Consider the following 27,749-nt stretch of genomic DNA (forward strand, 5'->3'; position numbering starts at 1 on the left):
TGTCTCTCTCCCCTCTCTCTTTCTCTCTCCCTCCATGAAGTAAGTTTGATTCACTTCATTGCACTTTCATTTATTTAGAATTGTAAGATTCTCAACTAAAGGTCATAATTATCTGAATGAATCAATGCATGTCAGTCACCATTTTTTTTTAATTTGCCTGCTCTTTCTACCCCTCTCTCGCTCTCTCTCTCTCCCACATGGTGCTTCATCTTCTCTGCTGGCTCTCTTGGTTACCAGTGTGGAGGCCAGCAGTTACTAAGCAACAGATGAGAGCATTATCAAGTGAAGGCAAAGGCTATGCGCTGTACTGTAGCAGTTAGAGAGGAATGTTTAATGGTCCAAGCCTCCAGCACTCTCCAGGGTGTCTTGACTACACTCCCTGTACAGCTGTCACTCAGCTGGAGATGTGTACATATTGAAAAGTACCAGGCACTGGAGATTGAGTTTTAGTCTCCATCAATGACTTTTAAGGCTTGATGATTGCTTGGTCCAAAGCCGAGTTTGATTGCCCCCTCTGGTCTCTTTTCACATTGTACTTTCAAGTTCAAACTGTGATCAATGTGAGTACTAGCTGCAACTGTTTACCACTGTAACTAGATAACAACTGAGGAGAAGAAGATGCCATCTTCACTGTTTTATTCATAGTTTTGTCCCTTTCGATTTACCATAAACCTTAGAATGGACAGATCAACTGCGGATGCAGCGCAAGAGAATGTGAGCTGCTCACCGAAGAAAATGTATTCACAGATAAGCAGCTATGAAAAATGCATTATACTATAATATGCAAATATGCAAATTATACATCACTAATAGTTCACTTCTGTGATGTAAGACTTTCATACCTAGATGACTTGTACGTCAAACCACTTTTTTAAGCAGACTCAGGTATCAGGCTGGTTGGGATGCTTATACTAACAAAGCAATGTTTTGACAGTGCTACAGAGCCACAGACTTGACACTTTTCAAGGGAATCAATCTGCGGATGGCTTACTTATAGTTGTCTCTTCATATTAATTAAGCCGGAATAGAAGAAAATATTTTCAAACTGAAAAAATTCCACTCTTCAACTTTAATCAAATACTCAAGAGTGATATAACAGAAAGACTGGGTTTGGTAGCTCCTTGATGATGGTAGCTTCATGTTTAAGATTAGGGCTGAGAAAAAAGGTTTCAGATTCATCTCCAAGCAGGGCTGATCAAGGAAACTGAAAGTGTCTGAGATAACGGATTTGTATGATCACTGTTTTCTTAAGCAAGCCACATAACTCCAGTACGATTAGCAAGAAGTGTCTGTTAAATGTCAAGTACCCACAGCATTGCAGTTTAGATTCCGTTTATTTTGACTTGATGCTTGCATATATAGACTGGCGGCCAAAAGTTCTTATGGAAAGAAATTGGTACTTTTATTCACCAAAGTGGCATTCAGCTGATCACAATGTATAGTCAGAACATTAATAACATGAAAAATTACTATTACAATTTGAAAAAAAATGTAATAGGAAATGTAACTACTTCAAAGAGTTCTCATAAAAAAAACCTCCGCGTGCAGCAATGACAGCTTTGCAGATCCTTGGCATTCTCGCTGTCAGATTGTCCAGATACTCAGGTGACATTTCACCCCACGCTTCCTGTAGCACTTGCCATAGATGTGGCTGTCTTGTCGGACACTTCTCACACACCTTACAGTCTAGCTGATCCCACAAAAGCTCAATGGGGTTAAGATCCATAACACTCTTTTCCAATTATCTGTTGTCCAATGTCTGTGTTTCTTTGCCCACTCTAACATTTTCTTTTTGTTTTTCTGTTTCAAAAGTGGCTTTTTCTTTGCAATGCTCCCTATAAGGCCTGCACCCCTGAGTCTTCTCTTTACTGTTGTACATGAAACTGGTTTTGAGTGGGTAGAATTCAATGAAGCTGTCAGCTGAGGACATGTGAGGCATCTATTTGTCAAACTAGAGACTCTGGTGTACTTATCCTCTTGTTTAGTTGTGCATCTGGCCTTCCACATCTCTTTCTGTCCTTGTTAGAGTCAGTTGTCCTTTGTCTTTGAAGACTGTAGTGTACACCTTTGTATGAAATCTTCAGTTTTTTGGCAGTTTCAAGCATTGTATAGCCTTCATTCCTCAAGACAATGATTGACTGATGAGTTTCTAGAGAAAGCTGTTTCTTTTTTTGCCATTTTTGGCCTAATATTGACCTTAAGACATGCCAGTCTATTGCATACTGTGGCAACTCAAAAACAAATACAAAGACAATGTTAAGCTTCATTTAATGAACCAAATAGCTCTCAGCAGTGTTTAATATGATGGCAAGTGATTTTCTAGTACCAAATTAGCAATTTAGCATGATTACTCAAGGATAAGGTGTTGGAGTGATGGCTGCTGGAAATGGGGCCTGTCTTGATTTGATCAAAAATGACTTTTTTAAAATAGTGATGGTGCTGCTTTTTTATATCAGTAATGTCCTGACTATACTTTGTGATCAGCTGAATGCCACTTTGGTGAATTAAAGTACCAATTACCTTCCGAAACAGCAAAATCTGTACATTATTCCAAACTTTTGGCAGCCAGTGTATAAGTATGTATATATTTTAATGCAAAAAAGTGAAGCAGCTATTGAATACATTGTGGCTATATGACAATGCAGATTGCTTTTATTAATAATGCTCTTGAATGTGTACTCTACAGCGATGAGGAGGAACTGCGGAAATCTTTCTCTGAGCTAGATGGCAGGAAAGACTCTGCATCGCACACCATGAAGCGTTTCAGCAGTGGAGGAAACCCCCTCGTCAGTGTCGCTCAACAGTCCAGTGCTCAGGTCTACAATAACGGCTTTCTCGTGCGCAAAGTTCATGCTGATCCTGATGGCAAGAAAAGTATGCCATGCTTCAGATACAGCCTTTTAATTGCTTTGCTGACACAATGTCCTCGGCCATTTCTGTTTAATGAAGCCATATACTAAAAGAGCATAGAAAATAAGAGACGAATTACTCCCTGACACATTCCTGTTTTAGTAAAAATATCTACACATCCTGAAAAAAGATACATTTGCTTGAGAAGCTAAATCTTTGTTTGCAGATAATATATCATACATTTATATTTCTTTCCACACTGGCAAAAAAAAAAAAGAATATATCATACATTTATATTTCTTACCACATTGGCAAAAAAAAAAAAAAAAAAAAAAAAATTTTCTTGTTTTAATTTTTTTAAGAATAATAATAATTATACAAATATTTATAACTTCAGTCTTATGTATCATTTTAAAGCTTAGAAGCTGTACTTTACAATGCATGTCAGGATTATGACCAAAACTGAACAAGGGCTTTGAAATTTTCAGACAAATCAGAAGTGTTTTGATAATTTATTCATAATTTTGCACTGTACATATTATTGTAATTGGTAAAAAAAAACATCAAACTGATCAAATTGATCATCATATATCGTTGGAAAGCTATTAAATAGTAGAATACTACCAGCCTATTTATTTTACTCACTGACAAAAATATATTGAGTAATAGCTAAGTACATATTTTTGACATACATGTTACATGTAAACAGGTGTCTCTTATAGGAGGTGTTTTTGATTAATAAATGGAACATAAAATTTCACATACCATTACTTAGAGGAGGGGATTCCCATTAAAGCGAGTCCACTCACAATGTAATCATACATATATCATTAGATAATCCAAATGAAGCTCAATGAGCACACAGCACATAATGTGCTATCTGTCTAAAACACGTTAGCTTTCCTGGATTACATGACTTCATCGGAAATGATGTAGTATGTTGTCCACCGTCATGGAACTCTAAACCATCGTATTAGGATTCAGAAAGTCATCCAAATTTGGGCAGGGAGGATGCTATGACGTTTGATTGATTTGTAGTATCAATGCTAAATTTTACTCAGTTACAGTTGACATGATTGGGAACAAAACAAAAGCAGTTTTTCAGGAGCTACCTTATTTACTCCCTGAGATATACTGTATAATGTCAAATCAGAAACTGGTTTTCAGCAGTTTCTTAGGCTGAGAGTCTAATAATTTATCATAATCTATGGACCTGTTAACACCTGGCCACTTCATGCGTTTTCACTGATCGTATAGCAATCCGATCATGAAAAGACCAGGTGTAAGTGCCCTCCGAAAAGGATTCGAGACGGATTGCAATCCGATCACTCAGACCACTTCCGGAGGTGGTTTGAGACGCATTCCAGACGAAACTGGTCAAGTCTAAATGCATATGGCTGTTTAAGGCGCAGATGTAAATTTTACCACGCCCAAACAGCGCTACGTCAGCATTGGAAAAAAGCGAAACAACAGCTGCCACCGAATATTTGCATAGGGCTTTCGTCGCGCAGTAAATAATAACAAAGAAAGAGACGAATGCATGTTGTAGGAGAGACAGAACTTTTTTCCTCATTTATTTGATGCAGATCACTGATGAATCTGAAACTAAACACTGACATGAGCGCAGGTGACGCGCATGACGCGTATCACCTACGAGAAGCCACGAGGGGTAAAAATTTTTAAAAAACCGCGCGCAGTGCAAATTCACATGGAATCAAATAATAAAGCATATCTTTTAAATGCACTGCCCGGAATTAGCATAATCACGGAAGTGAACTATGTTTTATTTGCATATAGCGCGGGAACTGATTTGGATTTATATCCTTTTGGCGGTAAATGGAATTATTAATTATTAAATGGAATTATTTTTTTCAATCAGATAGCAGTACGATCAGTAAAAAAGCATGGCCAGGTGTAAACAGGCCCTTAATAAACAATTGACCTTCTTTGGCTTTTTTTTTTTTTTTTTTTTTGTCAAGTAATAAGCCTTTAATTTTGGGCATGCCCCTGGAACAGGAAATCTTTAAAAACACCTTCAGAGTTTAAAGGGTTAAGCATACATCTAACCAAATTATTGAGGTTTATGCTTCAAACAAACAAGAAAAAACAATTTGCCAATGGGGAAAAAAATAAACTTCATTCAAGATAAATTCTCTGAAAATGTGTCACACAATTTTATATCTTAAATGTGTCGTTTTAAAGATGTTTAGATATGTCTGCTGGATGACAATACAAACATACTGATTTTCAGTGTATTTTATAAATGTTATAACTTAATATAATCACCTTGTTGTAGAATATTTAACCTGAACTATTTCAAGTTTGAGTGTTTATCATTCTTTTAGCTCCACGAGGTAAAAGAGGGTGGAAGACATTCTATGTCATCCTAAAAGGACTGATTCTCTACCTGCAAAAGGTACATTTAATTTGATTGTTCAGTAAAAACTCTGATTTCTCTTGCTATGCGGACAATACTTTCTTGTGATTGCTGTAAGTCATTTGTGATTTGTCTTTTGTCTGTGATTGGTCTGCAGGATGAATATCGTCCAGATAAGCAGCTGTCTGATGAGGACTTGAAGAACGCAGTATCAATCCATCATTCTTTAGCTATGCGGGCAGCAGACTACAGCAAGCGGCCCAACGTGTTTTACCTTCGTACTGCAGACTGGAGAGTCTTTCTCTTTCAGGCCCCGTAAGTCTCTGTACCTTATCTGTACTTTAAGGGTGGAACTGTTGAGAAATGTCTGGTGACATGTTTCACACCAAAATCACAAGAAAGACATAAGAAATATATATATATATATATATATATATATATATATATATATATATATATATATATATATACACTACCGATCAAAAGTTTTGAAACACTCATTCTTTATTATAATTTTTTTTTTTTTTCACATTTTATGATAATAGTAAAGTCATCAAAACTATGGAATAACATAAATGGAACTATGGGAATTATGTTGTGACTAAACAAAATCCAAAATAAATCAAAACTGTGTTATATTTTAGCATCTTCAAAGTACTCACCCTTTGCCTAGAATTTGCAGACATGTACTCTTGACATTTTCTCAACCAACTTCTTGAGGTATCACCCTGGGATGATTTTTAAACAGTATTGAAGGAGTTCTCATCTATGTTGGGCACTTATTGGCTGCTTTTCTTTATTATTTGGTCCAAGTCATCAATTTCAAAAACTTTTTTTTATTAAATTGTAGTTTTGTAATTAAATAAATTAATATGATGGCACAATTATATTTTTGTGTACAAAACTAATTTCAAAAATTTAAGCATACGCCTTCAGATCAAAAGATTTTTAAGATCATGAGAAATATTTCAGTCAAGTGTTTCAAAACTTTAGACCGGTAGTGTGTGTGTGTGTGTGTGTGTGTGTGTGTGTGTATATATATATATATATATATATATATATATATATATATATATATATATATATATATATATATATATATAAGAATAATTATATATATATATATATAAAGAAAATGAAGTCTATTTTTAAGATTTATTTTTATTTATGGGTGCTAGAGGCATTATTTTCATGACAATTAAGCACATTTACCGGTAAATATCTTTCTCCCAATGCACATTGGCCTAATGTAATGCCAAAAAATAATGATATATTATTCAAAAGTACATTTGTAAAGTACAATTTTAAGTATACATCAAAGCAGTATTTATTCTGATTTGTGTCTGGACAAAAAATTAGTTTTTACTAGTGATGCGGATAGCGATACTGGTATCAGATTTGGGTCCGATACTGGTTTGTACTTGTTCTTGTGAAAATGCAATCATGTTATGTCCTAGTGTGATTAATAAATCACAAATGCTGTGATTTATTGAGATAAATATATAGTTTGCATATGCTGCACACTTCAGAGTGAATGTGTCGAGCCAGTATTGTGCTGATACCAGCTGCTCATTCCTTTTAGAACTCCTTGGCTCTTACACAGAAAACACCATCATGAGCATTGCGCACTCTGTTTGTAGCAGATGACAGCGAACAGAGCTCTAATTCACTTTATAGAGAGGCACATACAGACTACATATTTATTTAATTAAATAGCAGCTTTTTGCAGTTTAATAGTCACATTAGGTCACATAGTGACCTGCCTTTCTGCAAAGTCCCTTTCAAGTTTTTTCCTGAAATGAGAAGCTACTGTCAAAAACATACAGAAACAGAAAGGGTTTCACTTCAAAATAGAAGTTTCTGCCACAATAAAAGTTCAATTTAAATGGAAAAAAGTATGACAGAAATATATGACAACTGTAAAGTTGTGTAATATTCACTGTAAAACTACTACTACTTCTACTACTACTACTAATAATAAACAAATAATAATTGTATTATATTTAAACAATATCTCACAGCTGTGATACTCTGTTAAACAGCATTTATTTTACAAAAATAACTCCAATGTTGTATTTTGGATTGTGCTGTGAGGTTCTGTATAAAAGCACTTCATTTGATAAAAATAAAACAATATTGTGTTGAAAATTATCTGTTCGGGGCCTGGGTAGCTCAGCAAGTAAAGACGCTGACTACCACACCTGGAGTCGCAAGCTCGAATCGAATCGAATGAGTGACCCCAGTCAGGCTTCCTAATCAACCAATTGGCCCAGTTGCTAGGGTGGGTAGAGTCACGTTGGGTTTACCTCCTCGTAGTCCCCATAATGTGTTTCTCGCTCTCGGTGGGGTGTGTGGTGAGTTGTGCATGGATGCCTCGGAGAATAGCGTGAAGCCTCCACACATGCTATGTCTCTGCGATAACGCAGCCAACAAGCCACGTGATAAGATGTGCAGATTGACGGTCTCGGACGCGGAGGCAACTGAGATTCGTCCTCCACCACCCGGATTGAGGCGAGTCACTATGCCACCATGGGGACTTAGAGTGCACTGGGAATTGGGCATTCCATATTGGGAAGAAAAGGGGAGAAAAAAAAATGAACTGTTCTATTTTCCTTTGAAAATAAAAACAAAAATAAAAAAATAAAATAAACAGGGATCTGTATCAGTGAGTAATGAAAATCGGTACTCGTACTCGTTCTCAAAAAAATGTTGGGACATACCTAATTTTTACTTCTGTATTACAGAGATTTTTTTTGCATTGCAATAATGAGAATTTTGAGGGAAAAATATTTATATCCCTTAAATAGGCTTTTTTCTTTTTTTTTTTTAATGTTACCCAAACATTTCTGTGAAATGAATCCATAAAGAGTCAAACAACATAATTTAAGCAATGTGAACACAATATCCAGCCTTAAATTAGTATTATTAATGGCAAGACTTTGTTAGCTGAAGCTTCTTTGTTGTTTGGAAACAGGCCAGAACAAAAATACACAATGTCATAGACACACCTGAGTGAACTCAACGCACTAGCTGGTTGTTGATTAAATGCAGGGCTTATAAAACCCTTGTCAAAGTGTTCTCATCTCAGATGAATGACTCGACATGCATCTTCCAAGAGGATGGATCCTTTTCAGCTATTTTGTCCCAGATAGACACACTGAAACTTTCTCTCTACTCTCATTTTGCTCCATCTGTTTATGTAAATTCAAGTCATTTTTATTTGTATAGTGCTTTTCACAACACACATAATTTCAAAGCAGCTTTACAGAAAATGATGCTTCAACAGAAAAAAATGTCATGTAGTAATGTCTTTGTGTCAAAATAATTAACTGCGGAAGTACAAACAGATGCATTGTCTTTTGTTATTTGGCTGTGAGTATAGAGTGTATTCCATCCTTTGACCAAAGTGATTCAGGCAGAGGTCAGTAAGGTGCACTGCAGTTCGACTGTAAGCTTGTGGCAGATTAATTTCCAGTGGAGTCCATCTTAAGTCCAAGGTAGTGTCCAGTGAAGTATCCCATGTCTGATGGTTGGTGCTGGCATCAGTTCATCCTCTGTGAAGTCCATCGTAGTAGACTGAAGTGATATCTGGCTGGCACAGGCTGCAGTTAGTCATCATCGCTCAGCAACACGTAGTAGTGGGAGTCGGACATCTGGCAGGACCAGAGTCGGACATCATGCAGGACCAGAGCTGGATCTGGCAGGCTCTGGTAACTTCAGGATATGTATCCCGAGGTTAAGACAGTGAAACAATTAGAATAATATTAGCGTAGATGCCATTCACTTTAAAACAGGATTATAGAATATGAGATGTGTTTCTGGTTCCGGCAGACCTAACTAATGCAGCATAACTATGAGGTGATAGATAAATTAGGTGTATGCCTGGCTAAAAAGATGAGTCTTTAGTCTAGACTTAAACTGAGAGATTGTGTCTGAGTCCCGAACCATCTTCGGAGGACTATTCAATAGTTTAGGAGCCAAATAGGAAAAGGATCTACCTCCTTTTGTGGATTTTGATATTCTAGGTATTATTAACAGGCCAGAATTTTGCGATTTTAATGAACATGATGGAATATAGCATGATAGAAGGTCACATAAGTACTGTGGAGCTAGACCATTCAAGGCTTTGTAAGTATTCAGAAGTATTTTAAAATGAATACGAAATTTAACAGGTCGCCAATGTAGCGATGCTAAGATTGTGCTGATCTGATCATATTTCTTGGTACTAACTAGTCAGCACTCTAGCTGCTGCATTTTGAACTAACTGAGTTTATTTATGGAACCTGCAGGAAAATCCTCCCAGTAATGCATTACAATATCTAGTCTTGAGGTCATGAACGCATGAATTCATTTTTCGGCATTAGAAACAGAGAGCATGTGCCGTAACTTAGCAATATTTCTGAGCTGGAAGAATGCTGTTCTACAAACATTGGAAATTTGGTTTTCAAAGGACAGATTGCTATCAAATATAACACCTAAGTTCTTCGCTGTAGAAGACAACATGACAGTACATTCATCAAGAGTCTAATTATATTTTAGCTTCTTATTTTTAGAGGTTTTTGGTCCAATAATTAGTACCTCTGTTTTGTCGGAACTGAGTAGAAGGAAATTTCTAGCCATCCAATCTTTCATATTATTGATACACTCTGCTAACTTGGAGAATTGTGAAATGTTGTCAGGTTTCAAGGAAATATAAAGTTGGGTATTGTTGGCATAATAGTGAAAACTAATTCCACAGTTCCTGATAATGTCTCCCAGGGGAAGCATACAATATATAAGGAGAAAAGAAGAGACCCTAAAACTGATCCCTGTGGCACTTCATTCTTAACTTTTGTTTGTTCTGACAAATCCTCATTTACACATAGTTGTAGCAGTCAGATAAATAGGGCCTAAACCAAGATAATGCCTGTCCACATATGCCAACATAATTCTCAAGCCTATCCAAGAGAATTTCGAGATCTATGGTGTCGAAGGAAGCACTAAGATTTAAAAGCACTAGAAGAGAAATGCAGCCGCAACTCTGATAGTTGCAGTCTCTGTACTATATGCGGCCTAAAATCCTGACTGAAATTCTTCATATTTTTATTTTTTATTTTTTTATTTTTTAAATGAACATAGTTGGGAGGACACTACCTTTTCTAGTATTTTTGACATAAATGGAAGATTTGAGATTGGTCTATAATAAGCCAACTCTCCAGGATCAAGCTGTAGTTTCTTGATAAGCAGTTTAATAACTGCTATCATACATTTTCTTAGGACATGCCCTAAGGATAATGAGGAGTTAATAATATTAAGAAGAGGTTCTGAGATTACAGGAAACAATTCTTTTAATAGATTGGTCAGTATTGAATCTAACATACATGTTGTTAATTTTGATGTTTTGATAAGTTTGTTTAGCTCTATCTGTTCTATAATAGCAAAGGATTGAAGTTGCTCTTGAGGAATAATATGAGACACTGTCTTCAGAGGTGCTATTGCAGATGGTTGCATAATTCCAATTTTGTTTTTGATTATTTAAATTTTATCAGTAAAGAAATTCATAAAGTCATTACTACTGTGCTGCGATGGAATATTTGGTTCTGTCGAAGCTTTATTTCTTACTAATTTATCCACAGTACTGAATAAACAACTAGGATTGTTGTGATTATCTTCTATGAGTTTGCTCAAATATGCAGACCTGGCAGATTTTAAAGCCTTTCTGTAGCTAGAGACACTGTCATTCCATGTACCACGAAAGACCTCTAATTTTGTACTCTTCCACTTGCACTCCATTTTTCAAGCTGCTCTCTTGAGAACATGAGTGTGATCATTGTCATGGGGGTGGGGGGCTAAACTAACAAGAGTGCGAGAGAAGACTGTATCTATATACAGTGAAGTTATCTTTAGTGGTTGAAAGAATAGTTCTACCCAATCATTAACATGGCGTAGATTGAGTGACCTTTGCTAAATGCAGCATACAAGAGACAAGGTAATGATCTGAGATGTCATTGCTCTGTGGCATAATTGCTATATTATCAACATCAATTCCATATGACAGAATTAAATCTAGCGTTTGGTTATGGCAATGAGTTGATCCTGTCACATTTTGTCTGACCCAAACAGAGTTGAGAATGTCGGTAAATGCTAATCCCAGTGTATAATTTTCTTTATATATGTGAATGTTGAAGTCACCCACGATTAAACTCTATCTACAGTAACTACAAGATCTGACAGAAAATCAGCAAATTCTCTAAGGATATCAGAATATGGCCCTGGTGGTCTATATACTGTAGCAAGAACAAAAGACAATGGAAAATTTTTATATATATCTGACGGTCACATTAAGCATTATCTTTTCAAAAGAATTAAGCACATATCCTGACCTCGGAGTAACACCAAAAACATTACTGTAAATTGTAGCAACTCCTCCTCCTCGACCTTTCAGGCGAGGCTCATGTTTATAATAATAACCTTGGGGATTAGACACATTTAAAAAAACATATTCATCCGGTTTAAGCCAGGTTTCAGTCAAACAGAGCAAATCTAAACTATGATCTTTAATAAATTAATTTACAATTAGTGCTTTGGATGAAAGTGATCTAATGTTTAGTAGCCCGACCTTTATATGTTTATCTTCAATTTTTTTTGTTAATTTCAAGTTTGACATCAATCAGATTTTTTCTAAATGACTTAGTTAGGGTTTTGTGTTTGGTAGTTCAGGAAACAGACATAGCCTCTATATGATATCTAGGAGATACAGTCTCTATGTGTTGTAGTTTATGTGACTTTTGTGATGTCTTAAGGCAGCTAGCAGACGTTCAGATTAGCCAGTTTGTCTGCTTCCTGACCTGGGCCCCAGTTAGTCAAACACTATCACTATTAAATTATGAGCCAAATTATTAGAGAGGAGAGCGGCACTTTTCCTGGAGGGATGGAGTCCATCTCTCTTTAGCACGTCAGGTCTACACCAATCAGGTCCAATTGTCTATAAAACCAATGCTATTCTGTGGACACCACTCAGACATCCTGCCATTTAGCAACACTAATCTACTATAAACCTCATCACCACAATGAGCAGGTAGGGTACCAGAGCATATTACAGTGTCTGACATCGGATCCACTGGATCTCTTCTGCGAACAGCTGCCTGCTGATTGCTCAGTTTTACAAGCTGTGTTAATTGTATTAAATATAAAGATCTTCTTTGAGCAGAGAGAATTTTTTTTTTTTTTAATGATACTGAATTTTGACCCATTCCTGCCTTTCACCCACAGCAATGCAGAGCAAATGCAGTCCTGGATCACCCGCATCAACACTGTGGCCGCTATGTTCTCTGCCCCTCCCTTCCCAGCAGCCATTGGCTCCCAAAAGAAGTTTAGCCGTCCTCTTCTGTCAGGCTCAAGCACCAAGCTCTCACAGGTAACAAAAACTTCCCTATAATTTCCTGAAGGTCTATATTACCTGGAGAATGCTGGAATCTGTTAACAGTTTCATTCATCTCAATGGCAGTTGTTTGGCTGTCTCAGGACTCATTATTCTGTACTAGTATCTATATTATATACTCGTTTTTTATTCCTTTCAAATACAGTACATGACTACTTTTGAAAGACCATCAATAGAGAAAGATTCAATTTGCAGCCAGATGGTGTAGTTACGACATCTACCAGCAGGGGTTAACTGGGCCGTGCTAACCAGCCATACCTTGATATCAACCCCACTGCTACTTAAAAACCCAAAATTCCTCAAATTTTGTATTGTCAGGAGGACCAGCTTAAGTCTCATGAGACACGGTTTCGAGCCATTTCTGCCGAGCTCCAGGACCTGCGCTCTTCTACTCAAGACCGCAGGACCAAAAGCAAGGACCAGGAAGAGTACAAGCAAAGGGAAGAGTATCTGGACTTTGAGGTAAAAACATCACATTTTACATGCTTCCCCGCTAAACTCCCCTGGGGATTTTGTTAGCTCTGAGTCAGTATTTGATGTGACTTCCAAGAATGACTATCATGAGGCATGACCCTCATGATAGTGACTACTATGCTATTTTAGAATATAATATAATCTTCACTCAGGTCTTTTGCATACAACATTTCATAGTGACCCTCTGGTTCAGCTTACTGACTTCAAGAGATAGTTCACCCAAAAATGAAAATTCTCTCATCATTTACTCACCCTCATGCCATCCCCGATGTGTATGACTTTCATTCTTTGGTTTTATCCATGTCTTCTGAAGCGATCCGATCGCTTTGGGTGAAAAATAGACCTTCTTCACCATTAATCTTGACATCTGCAGTCTTCTTGGCACGTTCATGAGAGAAGCTTATTCACACACTTTGTTGCATATGCAGAGTGCTGTACACAAACCAAACACAGTGTTGCCAGGTTCGTGGTTTTCACGTCCAGTTGGGCTACATTTACACTGGTGGCCAAAAGTTTGGAATAATGTACAGATTTTGCTGTTTCGGAAGGAAATTGATACTTCAATTCACCAAAGTGTCATTCAGCTGATCACAAAGTATAGTCAGGACATCACTAATGTAAAAACAGCACCATCACTATTTGAAAAAAGTCATTTTTGATCAAATCTAGACAGACCCCATTTCCAGCAGCCATCACTTCAACACCTTATCCTTGAGTAATCATGCTAAATTGCTAATTTGGTTCTAGAAAATCACTTGCCATCATATTAAACACTGCTGAAAGCTATTTGGTTCTTTAAATGAAGCTTAACATTGTCTTTGTGTTTGTTTTTGAGTTGCCGCAGTATGCAATAGACTAGCATGTCTTAAGTATATTAAGTAATATTAGGTCAAAAATGGCAAAAAAGAAACAGCTTTCGCTAGAAACTCATCAGTCAATCATTGTTTTGAGGAATGAAGGCTATACAATGCTTGAAATTGCCAAAAAATGGAAGATTTCATACAAAGGTGTACACTACAGTCGTCAAAGACAAAGGACAACTGACTCTAACAAGGACAGAAAGAGATGTGGAAGGCCAGATGTACAACTAAACAAGAGGATAAGTACATCAGAGACTCTAGTGTGAGAAATAGATGCCCCACATGTCCTCAGCTGACAGTATGCAGGCCTTATGGGAAGAATTGCAAAGAAAAAGCCACTTTTGAAACAGAAAAACAAAAAGAAAAGGTTAGAGTGTGCAAAGAAACAGTCATTGGACAACAGATAATTGGAAAAGAGTGTCATGGATCTTAACTCCATTGAGCTTTTGTGGGATCAGCTAGACTGTAAGGTGCGTGAGAAATGCCCGACAAGACAGCCACATCTATGGCAAGTGCTACAGGAAGTGTGGGGTGAAATGTCACCTGAGTATCTGGACAAACTGACAGCTAGAATGCCAATGATCTGCAAAGCTGTCATTGCCGCACGTGGATGATTTTTTGATGAGAACTCTTTGAGTAGTTTAAGAAGTTCTGAAAATTTTTTTCAAATTGTGATAGTAATTTTTCACGTTATTAATGTCTTGACTATACATTGTGATCAGTTAAATGCCACTTTGGTGCATCAAAGTATCAATTTCTTTCCATAACAGCAAAATCTGTACATTATTCCAAACTTTTGCCACCAGTGTATATTCATGCATTTGGCAGATGCTTTTATCCAAAATGACTTACAGTGCATTCAAGGTGTATGTTGTATCAGTTTATGTGTTCCCTGGGAATAGAACTCATGATCTTGGCATTGCTAGTGCCATGCGCTACCAGTTTAGCTACAGGAACTTTTGGGATGCTTTTGAAATGTACCACGGTTGCCAAAAGGTTGATGAAAAACACTAGAAAAAAAAATGTAACATCTCATTGGTGTATATAATGATACCGGGATTAAGAACCTGGCAACTGCATGCAGAGTCAAAGCATTACAACCTTGAAACCTTCACTGTGTTCCAATGAAGCTGGATGTCAAAATTCATAATAACTAAGGACTTACATTTTGTTGTGTTTGTTTCATACCCAAAACGATGGTATCGCTTTAGAAGACAGACTAAACAAATTGAGTCATGTGGATCACATTTATGCTGACTTTACGAGTTTGAGATGGCATAAGGATGACATTTTTTTTTTTTTTTTTTTGTGTCTTGTAGAAAACACGCTACGGAACATATGCAATGCTTCTGAGGGCTAAAATCCGAACAGGGGAAACAGACCTGGCGGCATTTGAGTCCCATTTGTTTGACGATGGCGGCCTACAGAGGGATCATTCCAGCCCCACGCTACCGGAGGACAACAGCCATGCCAGCAGCACCAAAGAGTCGAGCAGGAGCAGCAGCAGCGCCGCCCGCAGCAGCAGCAGCAAGAGAAGCAAGCGCTCAGACGCTCAGAGACATAGCTACAGACATGCTGTCAAACAGTGAGATGTCATGGATGCAAGGGGACAGTGTGTCCCATCAGGTATTATTTATCTCGATTCAGGGGCTGGATAAAGAGTGTTACCAGGACACCTGGAGTTTACTTGGATGACTCCTCTCAAGTCATCATGAATTCAAAAACTGTGCTTATTTGAGGTTGCTAGAATCTGGTAGAAATTACCACAATGGCTTTCCCCAACATGACCGCTGTGTTGAAGAACTGGTAAAGCATGCTTTTCTGGCCAGTAACCACAAGCCCAAATCTGCAAGTGGGCAGATGAGAAGGAGCACCAGCCTCACATTGTCGTATTTCTGTCAGTCTTTGTTTTTGCCACAGACCGTTTCGGTTCATCTTTCTATTTGCTTGTTTAGAGTCTGTTAAAATTGTAATACTTGCCATGGCATTTTGTTTGTTGCTTTGTTTATTTCTGGTGGCCCCTGGGAACGATAACCAAAAGAGGAGTAAATCTCTGACATCTGAACATATATTGTTCACCTTGTTTATTTAAAGCATTGTAGATTTTGCTTTTTAAACTATCATTTAATAATTGGAGGCTGATCCAGGCAAGCAGCTTTAACATCTCAGTGGAAGTTTGAGAATCTAGTCTGTGTAGTCCTTTAAACGTTCTTAAAGCACGTCTCAAAGCATGCCTAAGATGTTTGAAGACAATCAGTTTCTTGTTTGGTACAATAACTGAGAATATTAATGTGTTTTATATATATACCACAACGACTAGTGATTATGACACTGCAGATGTTATAATTTCAACAAGAAATATGTCCAAATGAATTTGCTCAGTGCACAATAACAAAATGATCAAATTTCTATGTGAAATGGTCGTTCAAAATAATCATTCAATTTAGGGCTGCAACTAACGATTATTTTGATAATCGATTAATCTTTGTTTATTTCTTAGATTAATCGGATAAATAACAAAATTTCCTGTATTTTATTAAAAGGTTATTTTTTAAGAAACAGAAACGATAAAGGGCATAACGATTTGGCTTGGTTTACTGTACGTCATGATTCTATACTCTCACAAAACTTTGAACAAAGCCTGAATCATGAATAGTTATGTTTGATTTTAACAACTATTATTATTATTATTATTATTATTACTTTCAGGACATATGCAAAATAGTTCCTTTCCTTTACTTGTCAAACTTAAAAAGTTCTGTTCATTAAAGTGTAAAATGATCCATCAGGAATGGAGTGGGACACAAAATCAGCACAGCAGAGGGCAATGGTGACACCAGAATAGAAATATTGATAATTCTGCCCAGCTGAAAAATACATAATTCTATTAGATACATATGCTTGTACACTGTCTACTGTTTACATGCATTTACAAGTATTTGAAATTAATATTGTAGGTTTTAGAACTATATTGACACTGATTACATGTTTCTAAAGTATTCTTTTAAAAAATAAATGTTTAAGGATAGTGCGTGCTTATCAAGTAAAATAATATTTGCCATAGTATAAATTTACTGGTGAAATCAGACATTACATCTGGCATTATCAGGAGGACTATGAAATATCAGGACCCTTAGCATTATTATACATTATATTCAGCATTATATACAGTTTATTATAGTACAGTCATCTATAAACGCAGTGCAGATTCACTCTCGCGCTGATAAGTCTCATCCTGGTGCTCAATGTATTACATACGCTCACATGATGAGAAACGATCTAAAACACTTCAAAAACCGGCACACATGACCATGACATCCATGAAAGCTGCACGATTGATTACACTGAAACTGCATGATATGATGTTCCACGAGTTTAATCAAAGTGATTGCGCTCCCTTTTAAACAAACAGTTTTGATCTAAATACCTGGAAATATGCGCCTGCTTTTGAATTCATAACATGTATACATTATAAAACATAGAAAATAGCAGTAAAATGTAATTGATGCGCTGGAGAGAAACAACTAAGCGCATCAAACAGCACATGCCCTGTTTCAACGCAGCAACCGCTCCACATCAAACTGTATTTTTATTTTGATTTGTTGGTTTATTTCTATAGGGCTGGGACAAAAACATGATTTCAGCACAAAAAAAAAATTAAAAATTAAAAAATAAAAATAAAAGATGCATTGTTTTTTTCATAAATCAAGCAATATAAACTAATCGTATAAAAAATTATAATAAATGGCTAAGTAAATACTAAGGTTGCTCCCAACCCTGGTGACATATAGTATAAAAGATTAGACCTAAAAATTCATTGAGAATTAAAAATGAGTACAGCTCTGGTTTCTTTAAACCAGTGCTTAACCAATATTATGAAAGATTTGATGTCTGTTATTGATTTTATTTCAGATGGTAGCATGTTCCAGAGTTGGGAACCCTTCACAGAAAAGGCCCTTTGCCCCTGAATTGTTCTGCTATAGTCAACTCTACAGATACCATTCGCTGTGCTCCTTGTTGTGCTACCATCCTGTCTATTTAGCAATTTACATAATACATGTGGGGCTTTATTGTGGAAACATTTATACACCAATTTTATGTAGGACAAATTTATAACATTTTTAAAACTAATAAAAATGTTTGTTTTTTTTCCTCTAATATTGCAATGATGCACATGATTTGGTATATTGTCCATGATTTTAAAAAGCCTGATTGTAAAAAGACATTATACAATTTACTGTGGATTCACTTGTTTGAGTCCAAACTGTAATGCAGTATGAAATATGAGACAAAATAATTGCATGCATAAAGAGCTGAGCCGCCTGCTTTAAAATACACTGTCGATTGATATATTTGAAACAATGTAAGTTAATCTTTATCTTTTTTGAAAGCTTCTTTACGTGTCTATCAAATGTGAGTTGAGAATCTAAAATAATACCTAAGAAATTCAACTCATTTACCTATTCTATTTCTTTATTTTGTATCTTTTTTGTTTTGTTTTTTGTAATTAAAATTTTTTATTGATTCAAAGAAAAAACACAACAGAGAAAAACAACACATACACACTGAATCAACATTTAACTTTTAACCCTCACTAATATCCCTCCCCAAACACCAACCCCACCCTAACCCCAACGAACACCCCCGTGGTCACATAAAATAATACACACACAAACAAACAAACCAAAAATATATATATATAATAAATAAATAAAATATATAATAAACATACATAATTAAACTAAACTTCTCTCTCCTCATCCCTTCCCTGAGAGTCCCCCAAACCCCTGCCTTCTACCTGCCATCTCCTCAAAAGCTGCCACCCTCCCCATCTCCGCACACCACACTGGAAATGGTGGTGCTCCGTCCGACTTCCAACCCTTTAAAATAATTTGTCTGCCAATCATAATGCTAGTCAGAACCCAATTTTTTACATATTTGTCCCCCAAATTTATGACTGCCCCATCGCCCAAAATACAAAGTCTGGGGCAAAGTAAAATCTGAGTACCCAAAACGTCACACAAATAACTCTGAAACTTCAACCAAAAATCTTGGATCTTAACACACCCCTGCCAACTTCTGATTGGCATCGCCAGCAGGTGGGTGTGTCTTTAAGACCAAGCCTATATAATCTAGAGGGCGTCCAATAGAATCGATGTAAAATCTTAAATTGCATAAGGTGAACTCTTGCATCTCTAGATGCAGACTTGACATTTTTTAGAATCCTAGCCCACACTCCCTCCTCCAATACCAAGTTTAAATCTTTCTCCCATAATCTCTTGATAGAAGTTAAAGCTTCATCCCCCAGACTCTGAATTAACAGGGAGTAATACACTGATGCCTCACGATCTTTATTTTGTATCTTAATTTTCATTGTTTCTTTTTGTTTTCTAATAGAGAAACACATAGAAACTGTTTTTCTGACGTTTGAAGTGAGGTGATTATTTTGGAGCCACTGAGATATCCCCTCTAAGTTGCCATTTAAAATCTCAGCTGCTTTTGCTGGAGTTTTAGTTGATGTATGAAAAACATTGTTGTCAGCATAAAGCTGACACTTAATATCTGAGCAGCAACTTTGCAAATAATTTATAAATAAACTAAAAAGGAATGGACCTAAAATTGAACCTTGGGGTATTCCTAGTTCCTAGTGCACAGTTACCACACATGGCTCTCTTTTTTGTAGGTAAGAGGCAAACTACTCAGATGTTTGATTACTAAAATTAAAAGAGGTTAATTTAGACAATAGAATATCATGGTTAACAGTGTCGAATGCTTTTTTTCAGGTCAATAAAAACTGCTCCCACAACATGCCCCTGATCTAAAGAATGTCTTATATTTTCTAAAAAAATAACAGTTTCCGTAGAGTGCTGGGGCCTAAAATCAAACTGCTGTGGGTGAAGGAAATTATTATACTCTAAGTGATGTATTAATTGTTCTAAGACCTTAGACATGACAGGTAAAATCGAAATTGGACGATAATTTGAGACCAAATTGGAATCACCAGATTTAAAAATTGGAGTAATAATAGCTTTTTTTCTGGGAATTTGCTTTCCCTAATTGATAAGTTTATTAAGTGAGACAATGGAGCTGTCAATAAGGAGCTATATTTCTTAATAAAATTACTATCCAAGTATGCTTATTATGATCTTCTTTGAAGTACTCTTGTGCGCTGGACATCTTGGGTCGTGTTTTTACCGCTTCAATTTGTCTCCGTCATTTTCATAATAAAACACATTTTCACTGAGCTGTAAAGTGACATCACTAACGGAGCTTGTTGCATAAATCCAACTAATTGATAATGAAATTCGTTGTCGATGATCTTCATTATCGATAATGATCTATTAGTTGTTGCAGCCCTAATTCAATTTGACCTCATCGTATTATTTGTTGTAATGTGTGAGAATTTTGTATATTAAATATGTATGGAGCTTGAGAAGGACATGATGCAAACCTCTTGTCAAAATCCTTTGAACATGGCCAAGTCATTTAATTCTCAGGCACTCATTTTGGGGGCTCACACTCAGAGGGGGCACTAAAAATTTGTTTGTTCTGTATAACCACATACAGTATAATACCTCAATTGCATTGAGAGACTTTTTCAAAGGAGTGTAATTTGGTCAAATACTAGTACTTGTTTACAAACTGATGGCCAAATGCCACTTTCTTATGATCCAATGGATTCCTGTAAAGTATTGCTTTGTAGAAAACTGAAGGTAAGCTTTTATTCTGCTTATCATCACCTCATTAATTGTCCTATTGATTATCAGAACATGAAGGATCCAAGAAATTGTAAAACTTGTATTGTAAAACAACACACCAATGCAAATCCAGGTCATGAAGATCTAAACTGACTGTTACCACTGCCAGCATAAAGATCAAATTCAGACACTGAGAAAACAAAATACACAAATCAGATTGATTATGAATGGTGATTTTTAACAAATGATTATTATATATGGGACCCAAATTCCATCAATGGCACTTCAAAAGTGTTATGCTTCTTTGCACTATGGATAATAGGTGTATTTAATGAAGAGTTATTTTGAACATGTATTATTTGTCTTAAGTAGTTATTTATGACTGAAGCATATTGACTTTATAATGGTTTATGTTTTTATAGGGAACACTCAACCACTCCAAGTAGTTTGGTGTTACCCAAAGATTTTACTGTACTTGTAACTTATTTCTATATCATTTTTTTTTTTTTTTTTTGGTGTGTTGTCCATTTTAGCTGTATATAATGTGAATATTATTTTACAACTGCTCAGTAAGAATTATGCTATAATGTTTGTATGTTTTGCAGGCATAGACTAAATAAATCTGTTTCGAAAGGACAGCTTTTTCAAAATGTATTTCTTTAGTCATTTTAAAACATGTCTATATGCTTATTTAAAGGGTTAGTTCACCTAAAACTGAAAATTCTCTCATTTACTCACCCTCATGACTTTCTTTCTTATGCTGAACACAAATTAAGATTTTTGGAAGAAAATCTCAGCTCTGTAGGTCCATACAATGCAAGTGAATGGTGGCCAGAACGCCATAAAGCAGATAAAGTCAGCATAAAAGTAATCCATACCACTCCATTGGTTAAATCAATGTCTTCTGAAGCGATCCAGTTGGTTTTGGGTGAGAACAGACTTCCTATAGCACCATATAGCGCTCTCTGCATGCATCAAGCACTAGTAAGTGTAATTGAGCTTGAAATCATGATCAACAAGGAAACAGCCGTCAAGATGTACAGTAAAAAAAGAGTTACATTTTGGTCTGTTCTCACCCAAAACCAAATGGATTGCTTCAGAAGACATTGATTAAACCACAGGAGTCCTATGGATTACTTTTATGCTGATTTAATCTCCTTTTTGGAGCTTCTGGCCACCATTAACTTGCATTTTATGGACCTACAGAGTTATTCTTCTAAAAATCTTTGTGTTCTGCAGAAGAAAGAAAGTCATACATATCTGGGATGGCATGAGGGTGAGTAAATTATGAGAATTTTCATTTTTGGGTGAACTCTCTCTTTAATTGTTAAATAAAGATATGGATTTACAAGGTTTACAAGGTAAAGGCACCGAATAATGAAATAATAGCTTTATTTAAAACAAACATATTTACTCATCCACTGCAAAAGCATATAACTGCAACCAAAAGTACACATAAATAAACAGCATTGGTCTTTAGAAGTATCAGAAAATGAACTTAACTAAATCGATTTGAACTGCATCACAATTATATTTGCAAACACATTTTTGCATATAAAAAAAAGAGCTTACTAAGGATTTACATCCTTATTAGAACATTTAGCAGATACTGTATATTACAAGGTTACAGTTGTGCTATGGAAATGACAAGTGCATTACAGTTAAGTCACTGTTATTGAGTTGCCCTTTAAATACAAGCGCTGAAATGCCTGCACTAAAACTACAGCTTCACTCCAAACCTTGGAAACTTGTGTGTCTCAAAGCAACTGATCTCCTTTGTCATGTTTTCTTATTCAGTTATGTAATACCACTGAAGGCTTTTGACCTCAGAAAAATTCTTTTCAGTCCTTCTCTGTGATGAAAGAGCTGTATTTCCACTTGATTGAGATGAACAGTCCACCATTTTGCACCTGAAAAATCGGTCCGAGCAGAGGCTGCCAGATAAAGTGCCAAGTTTTCTCAATGAACATGTCCTGCTAATCAGTGATTGGCCACTGCAGGATTTGTTATCTCCTCTCCGATGGACTGACTCCCAAAGCCACTGTCCTCTGTAGAATCTGGAAGAAAGAAAAGGCAGTAGGTAACTTTCTCAGTGAGAGTGATGTGGCAGTGTTCACAATCATTTCATACTTGGCTCTGCTTGCACTGTGTCTGTGTGTATATCTATACCTGTGCTCTGCTTGTCCTCTCTGGGTTGGCGGTCTCTTAGCAGTCTCACTCCTTCACTCACACCCAGAGACTGCAGTGCCTCCACCAGGCCGTCCACAGGACCACCACTCAGCTGAGCAAACAAACACACTTAAAAAAACATTCCTATCTGATGCTGACAGGCAATAAACTTATAATTCAACAGCATTTCAACCTTTGCTACAATACTTTAAAAACATAAATAAATAAAAACACACACATTGTAAATTTGAGTGAAACAAAGGCTATATCCAGAATAAAATACTAGCTTACTACTTACTGAATAATACTACACAGTATATACAGTATACTGCCTACTTTTTCTTAAACAGAACACATGCAACAATAAATGCTTCAATCAGTAGTATGCCACATTGTCACATGACCTCACTATGTTTGTCACATTTTGCATGTTTAATTTGGTCAGTTATCATCTTGTAAATTAACTTGATATTGAGAAAATTTGCAGAGTATACAGTACATACTACATACTGCAGAAATAGTATTAAGTACAGTAGTATGGTAGCATCCTATTTTGAACATAGTCAAAGTCCTATTGACAATATAATGGCAATTGCCAAACCATTTTATTTTGAAGTGAAGAATGTGTGACGTAACATGAAATAGTCTCTCACCTGATAGTTCTCGAGAAGCTTCTGGCAGGGTGAGGGACTCTCCTGGTACAGGTGAGTGAGTGTAAGCATGCCCAGTTTTTCTGCCAGCTCTCTCCAGGGTACATGGTCTTGAGTGAGAATACTACACAGTTTCATGAGCACCTCACTGTCCAAACCCTGGCTCACTGCAGGAAAGGTTAGAGACCGAACTATTACATATGGCTAGGGGTGTAACGGTATAACATTTTCACGGTAACAGTCACAAAAAATACCTCTGTATTATGGTATCACAGTATTGAGGTGCATTGATAATATTATTAGCTGTTTAATATTTGGTTATGAAATTTGTCAGATAAACACAGAGAAATATTTTAGTTATAACCAATTCTTGAACTTTATTTTGGATTTCTTAAACTTTAATCCTTTAACTTTTGATCTTGAACACCAGGAAAAAAAAAAAAAAAAAACACAAATAGGTAAAACAATAACAAAAAAATTGTCCAACATGTAGTCAGATGATATATATATATATATATATATATATATATATATATATATATATATATATATATATAAGAACTGTTATTGTTATTTATGAAACTGAATTGTAATAATTTGTAATGATTATTGCCCAGGTTAACACTTCAGATATGCATTTGTTTGCATTCAGTAATTTGTTGCATTTGTGATTGTTTAATTCTTAACAATACCTACTGAAAATCTATTATTCATTTGCAGTTTATTTATTGGCATTTTGTCCATTACTGTCAATTTCCTGCATGCATACTGCCAATGTCAATTTCCTGCACACCAAAAGCCATGCACTTTGTAAACCCTATTTAGTACTGTTTTAGAAATAAAACATATTATTTGCAGTATCAAACACATGCTGGCCTACTGTTGCGCTGCACTTAGGCAAACAAACAAACAGTTGGCACATCGTAATGTTGAACGAGCGCTTAAATTCGTTTGCTGCATTTGTGAATGTGACAAAGCATAAACATAACTTAAGCCTACCTAGACATTACAAACAATGTAAAACTACATTGAATCTGGTGTTTTAATGAAACAGGGGCTTTAATTTATTATCCACTTACATTAATCTCTGCATATTCTGTGGGATGGTGCTCACGGAGATTGTGCTTAAGGTTTGAAGTGGATACGAGATAGCGACACAGATGGCAGCCTCGGTGTGGAGCTTTCCAATTCTTTTGTTGTTTTTGTTTGTCTGTCCTGTGTTTAGTAATTTTTTTCCAATCAGTTTTACCAGGGACGAACTGCTGAACATTCGGCAGCACATACCAGACAATCTTTTCCCAGTTTTTGACTATTCGGATGTTTTGCTAGACATTTTATTAAGAGGCGCAGCTGTGTTGCTCAAGCGCGCTATGAGAAGGAAGCGAGGGAAGCGAGCCGGCACGGCTTTCGAACAGCGGAGATTCATCTAGCGAATCTCCGCTCTCTTCCTAACAAAACGGACGCACTACATCTCCTCACCCTTACAAAAGGACTTTGCTAACTCTGCTGCATTGTGGCTTCACAGAAACCTGGCTGAGTGAAGCCATTCCGGAAAGCACGTTACATCTGCTGGGCTTTCAGCTGTTCAGAGCAGATCGCATTGTGGAGTTAACAGGGAAAATGAGAGGCGGTGGAACATGCTTTTACATCAATGCAAGTTGATGTACAGATTTAACTACGTTAAAGATGATGTGCTGTCCTAACTTGGAAGCGCTCTTTATCAACTGTAAGCCTTTCTACTCGCCGTGGGAGTTTTTCCTCGTTTATTCTGGTGAGTGTTTATATTTCTCCACAAGCGAGTGTGAGCGCAGCGCTGCAACAGCTGGCTGTTCAGATCACAAGACATGGAACAACAATACCCGGACTCGCTTACTATTCTCTGAGATTTTAACAGAGCCAATCTCACCCGTGAACTGCCAAAATACAGACAGCACATTACATGCCCCATCAGAGACAGAAATATACTGGATCACTGCTACACAACATTAAAGGATACATTTTGCTCTGTCCCTAGAGCAGCTTTGGGACTATCTGATCACTGTCTGGTTCATCTTCTTTCATCCAACAGGCAGAAACCTAAATCAGCTAAACATGTAGTAAAGACTGTAAAAAGATGGACCAATGAAGGCGAGCTGGAACTACAAGCCTGCTTTGACTGCACGGACTGGAGTGTTTTAGAAGTTGCAGACACCAATCTGGATGAGCTCACAGATACTGTGATGTCATATATCAGTTTCTGTGAGGATATGTGCATTCCTACTAGGACTTACTTAACATTCAACAGTGACAAATCATAGTTTATAGCAAAACTTAGGCAACTTCGTCAGGCCAAAGAGGATGCTTATAGAAGTGGGGATAAATTCTTGTACAATCAGGCCAGAAACACACTGAAAAAAGAAGAGTGGCTAAAAGGAGCTACTCTGAGAAGCTGAAAAACAAGTTTTCAGTTAACGACCCTGCATCAGTATGAAGAGGCCTGAAAGACATTACTAACTACAAGACAACATCCCCCAACACTGTAGGGAATCAACAACTGGCTGACGACCTAAATGTGTTTTACTGTAGATTTGAAAAGCCAGCCTCACACCCGCTCTGACCTCACTTCACACAAACATCAACACCTAATGCAACCACCCTACTTCCCCCTCATGCTACTCAATCTGCACTTAAGATCTGTGAAGAGGATGTGTGCTGGGTCTTCCAGAAACAAAAGACAAGGAAAGCACAAGGCCCAGACGGTGTTTCACCCACTTGTCTAAAATCCTGTGCTAACCAGTTGGCCCCCATCTTCACTGATCTTCAACAGTATGAAGTTCCCTGCTGCTTCAAACGTTCCACCATCATCCCTGTCCCAAAGAAACCCAAAATCACAGGACTTAATGTCTACAGACCCATCGCCCTGATTTCTGTAATCATGAAATCATTTGAGAGACTGGTGTTGGCCCACATGAAGGACATCACTGGACCCTTTCTGGATCCCCTTCAATTTGCTTATCGAGCAAACAGGTCTGTGGATGATGCAGTCAACATGTGATTGCATCATTTCCTGCAACATCTGGACAGACCAGGGACATATGCAAGGATCCTTTTTGTGGACTTCAGTTCAGCTTTCAACACCATCATCCCAGCTATTCTCTGGACTAAATTAAATCAACTCTCTGTTCCCATGTCTATCTGTCAGTGGATCACCAGCTTTCTGACAGATAGGCAGTAGTAAGTGAGACTGGGGAAATTCACTTCCAGCACCTGAACAATCAGCACAGGTGCCCCCCAGGGATATGTGCTCTCCCCACTACTCTTCTACCTGTACACAAACAACTGCACTGCCAAGGACCCGTCTGTCAAGCTCCTGAAGTTTGCAGATGACACTACTGTCATCGGCATCATCCAGGATGACGATGAGTCTGCATACAGAAGGGAGATTGAACAGCTGGCTAAATAACAGCTGGATAAAGTTCTTCTCAGCAGTCACTGAGTCTGTCCTCTGCACTTCAATAACTGTCTGGTTTGGTTAAGCTATGAAATCGGACATCAGAAGACTACAAAGGACAGTTCGGACTGCTGAGTGGATTATTGGTTGGCCCCTGCCCTCCCTTCAAGAACTATACACTTCCAGAGTGAGGAAAAGGGCTGGAAATGTTTTTCCCTCAGGCTATCCATCTCATGAACAGTTAAAACTGCCCCACTGAGCAATAATTATGTGCAATACACAGCATAGTCTATTTATATTTATCCAACATATCTGTATATAATAGATTTGTATTTGTACACACACACACACACACACACACACACACACACACACACACACACACACACACACACACATACATATATATATATATATATATATATATATATATATATATATATATATATATATATATTTATTTTTTGTCTTATTGTGTATTTCTATATATACTTATATTATCTATTCACTTTTTATTTTTATTCTATTTTATTGTCTTGTTGTTGTATTGTTTGTGCACTGGAAGCTTCTGTCACAAAGACAAATTCCTTGTATGTGTAAGCATATTTGGCAATAATGCTCACTCTGATTCTGATGTGTTTCCCACATGAGCCGATATTTTTTTGCGACAAACTCTACTTGACTGGGTAACCATCAACATTGATGGTGCCTTGTAGGTCTTTAACATACCCAAAGCAATCCCAGACAGCAGACTCCAACCACTTTGGCGGTGGAAATAAAGATTCAGACTCGGACATGTCTGTATGATGCGCTCGTGCTGC

The 27,749-nt window shown here is 36.9% G+C and overlaps 2 protein-coding genes across 2 annotated transcripts in view; one reads left to right on the top strand and one right to left on the bottom strand.

The window, feature by feature from the left end:
- Positions 1 to 21,776, top strand: part of LOC127411866 (PH and SEC7 domain-containing protein 1-like) — a 40,992-nt gene extending 19,216 nt beyond the window's left edge. The window contains exons 8-14 of the mRNA XM_051647706.1: positions 2,687 to 2,874; positions 5,196 to 5,266; positions 5,385 to 5,542; positions 12,479 to 12,623; positions 12,966 to 13,109; positions 15,301 to 15,607; positions 17,894 to 21,776. Coding sequence (XP_051503666.1) covers positions 2,687 to 2,874; positions 5,196 to 5,266; positions 5,385 to 5,542; positions 12,479 to 12,623; positions 12,966 to 13,109; positions 15,301 to 15,570 — 976 coding nt within the window. The 3' untranslated portion in view covers positions 15,571 to 15,607; positions 17,894 to 21,776. The remainder of the gene's footprint in view (positions 1 to 2,686; positions 2,875 to 5,195; positions 5,267 to 5,384; positions 5,543 to 12,478; positions 12,624 to 12,965; positions 13,110 to 15,300; positions 15,608 to 17,893) is intronic.
- Positions 21,777 to 22,053: 277 nt separating this feature from the next.
- LOC127411869 (uncharacterized) overlaps positions 22,054 to 27,749 on the bottom strand; it is a 43,370-nt gene continuing 37,674 nt past the window's right edge. The window contains exons 29-31 of the mRNA XM_051647708.1: positions 23,502 to 23,665; positions 22,849 to 22,960; positions 22,054 to 22,736 (exon numbers count right to left, since the gene is read on the bottom strand). Coding sequence (XP_051503668.1) covers positions 22,660 to 22,736; positions 22,849 to 22,960; positions 23,502 to 23,665 — 353 coding nt within the window. The 3' untranslated portion in view covers positions 22,054 to 22,659. The remainder of the gene's footprint in view (positions 22,737 to 22,848; positions 22,961 to 23,501; positions 23,666 to 27,749) is intronic.

Source organism: Myxocyprinus asiaticus, chromosome 21 (genome assembly GCF_019703515.2).
Source record: "Myxocyprinus asiaticus isolate MX2 ecotype Aquarium Trade chromosome 21, UBuf_Myxa_2, whole genome shotgun sequence".
In the NCBI taxonomy this organism is placed as follows: domain Eukaryota; kingdom Metazoa; phylum Chordata; class Actinopteri; order Cypriniformes; family Catostomidae; genus Myxocyprinus; species Myxocyprinus asiaticus.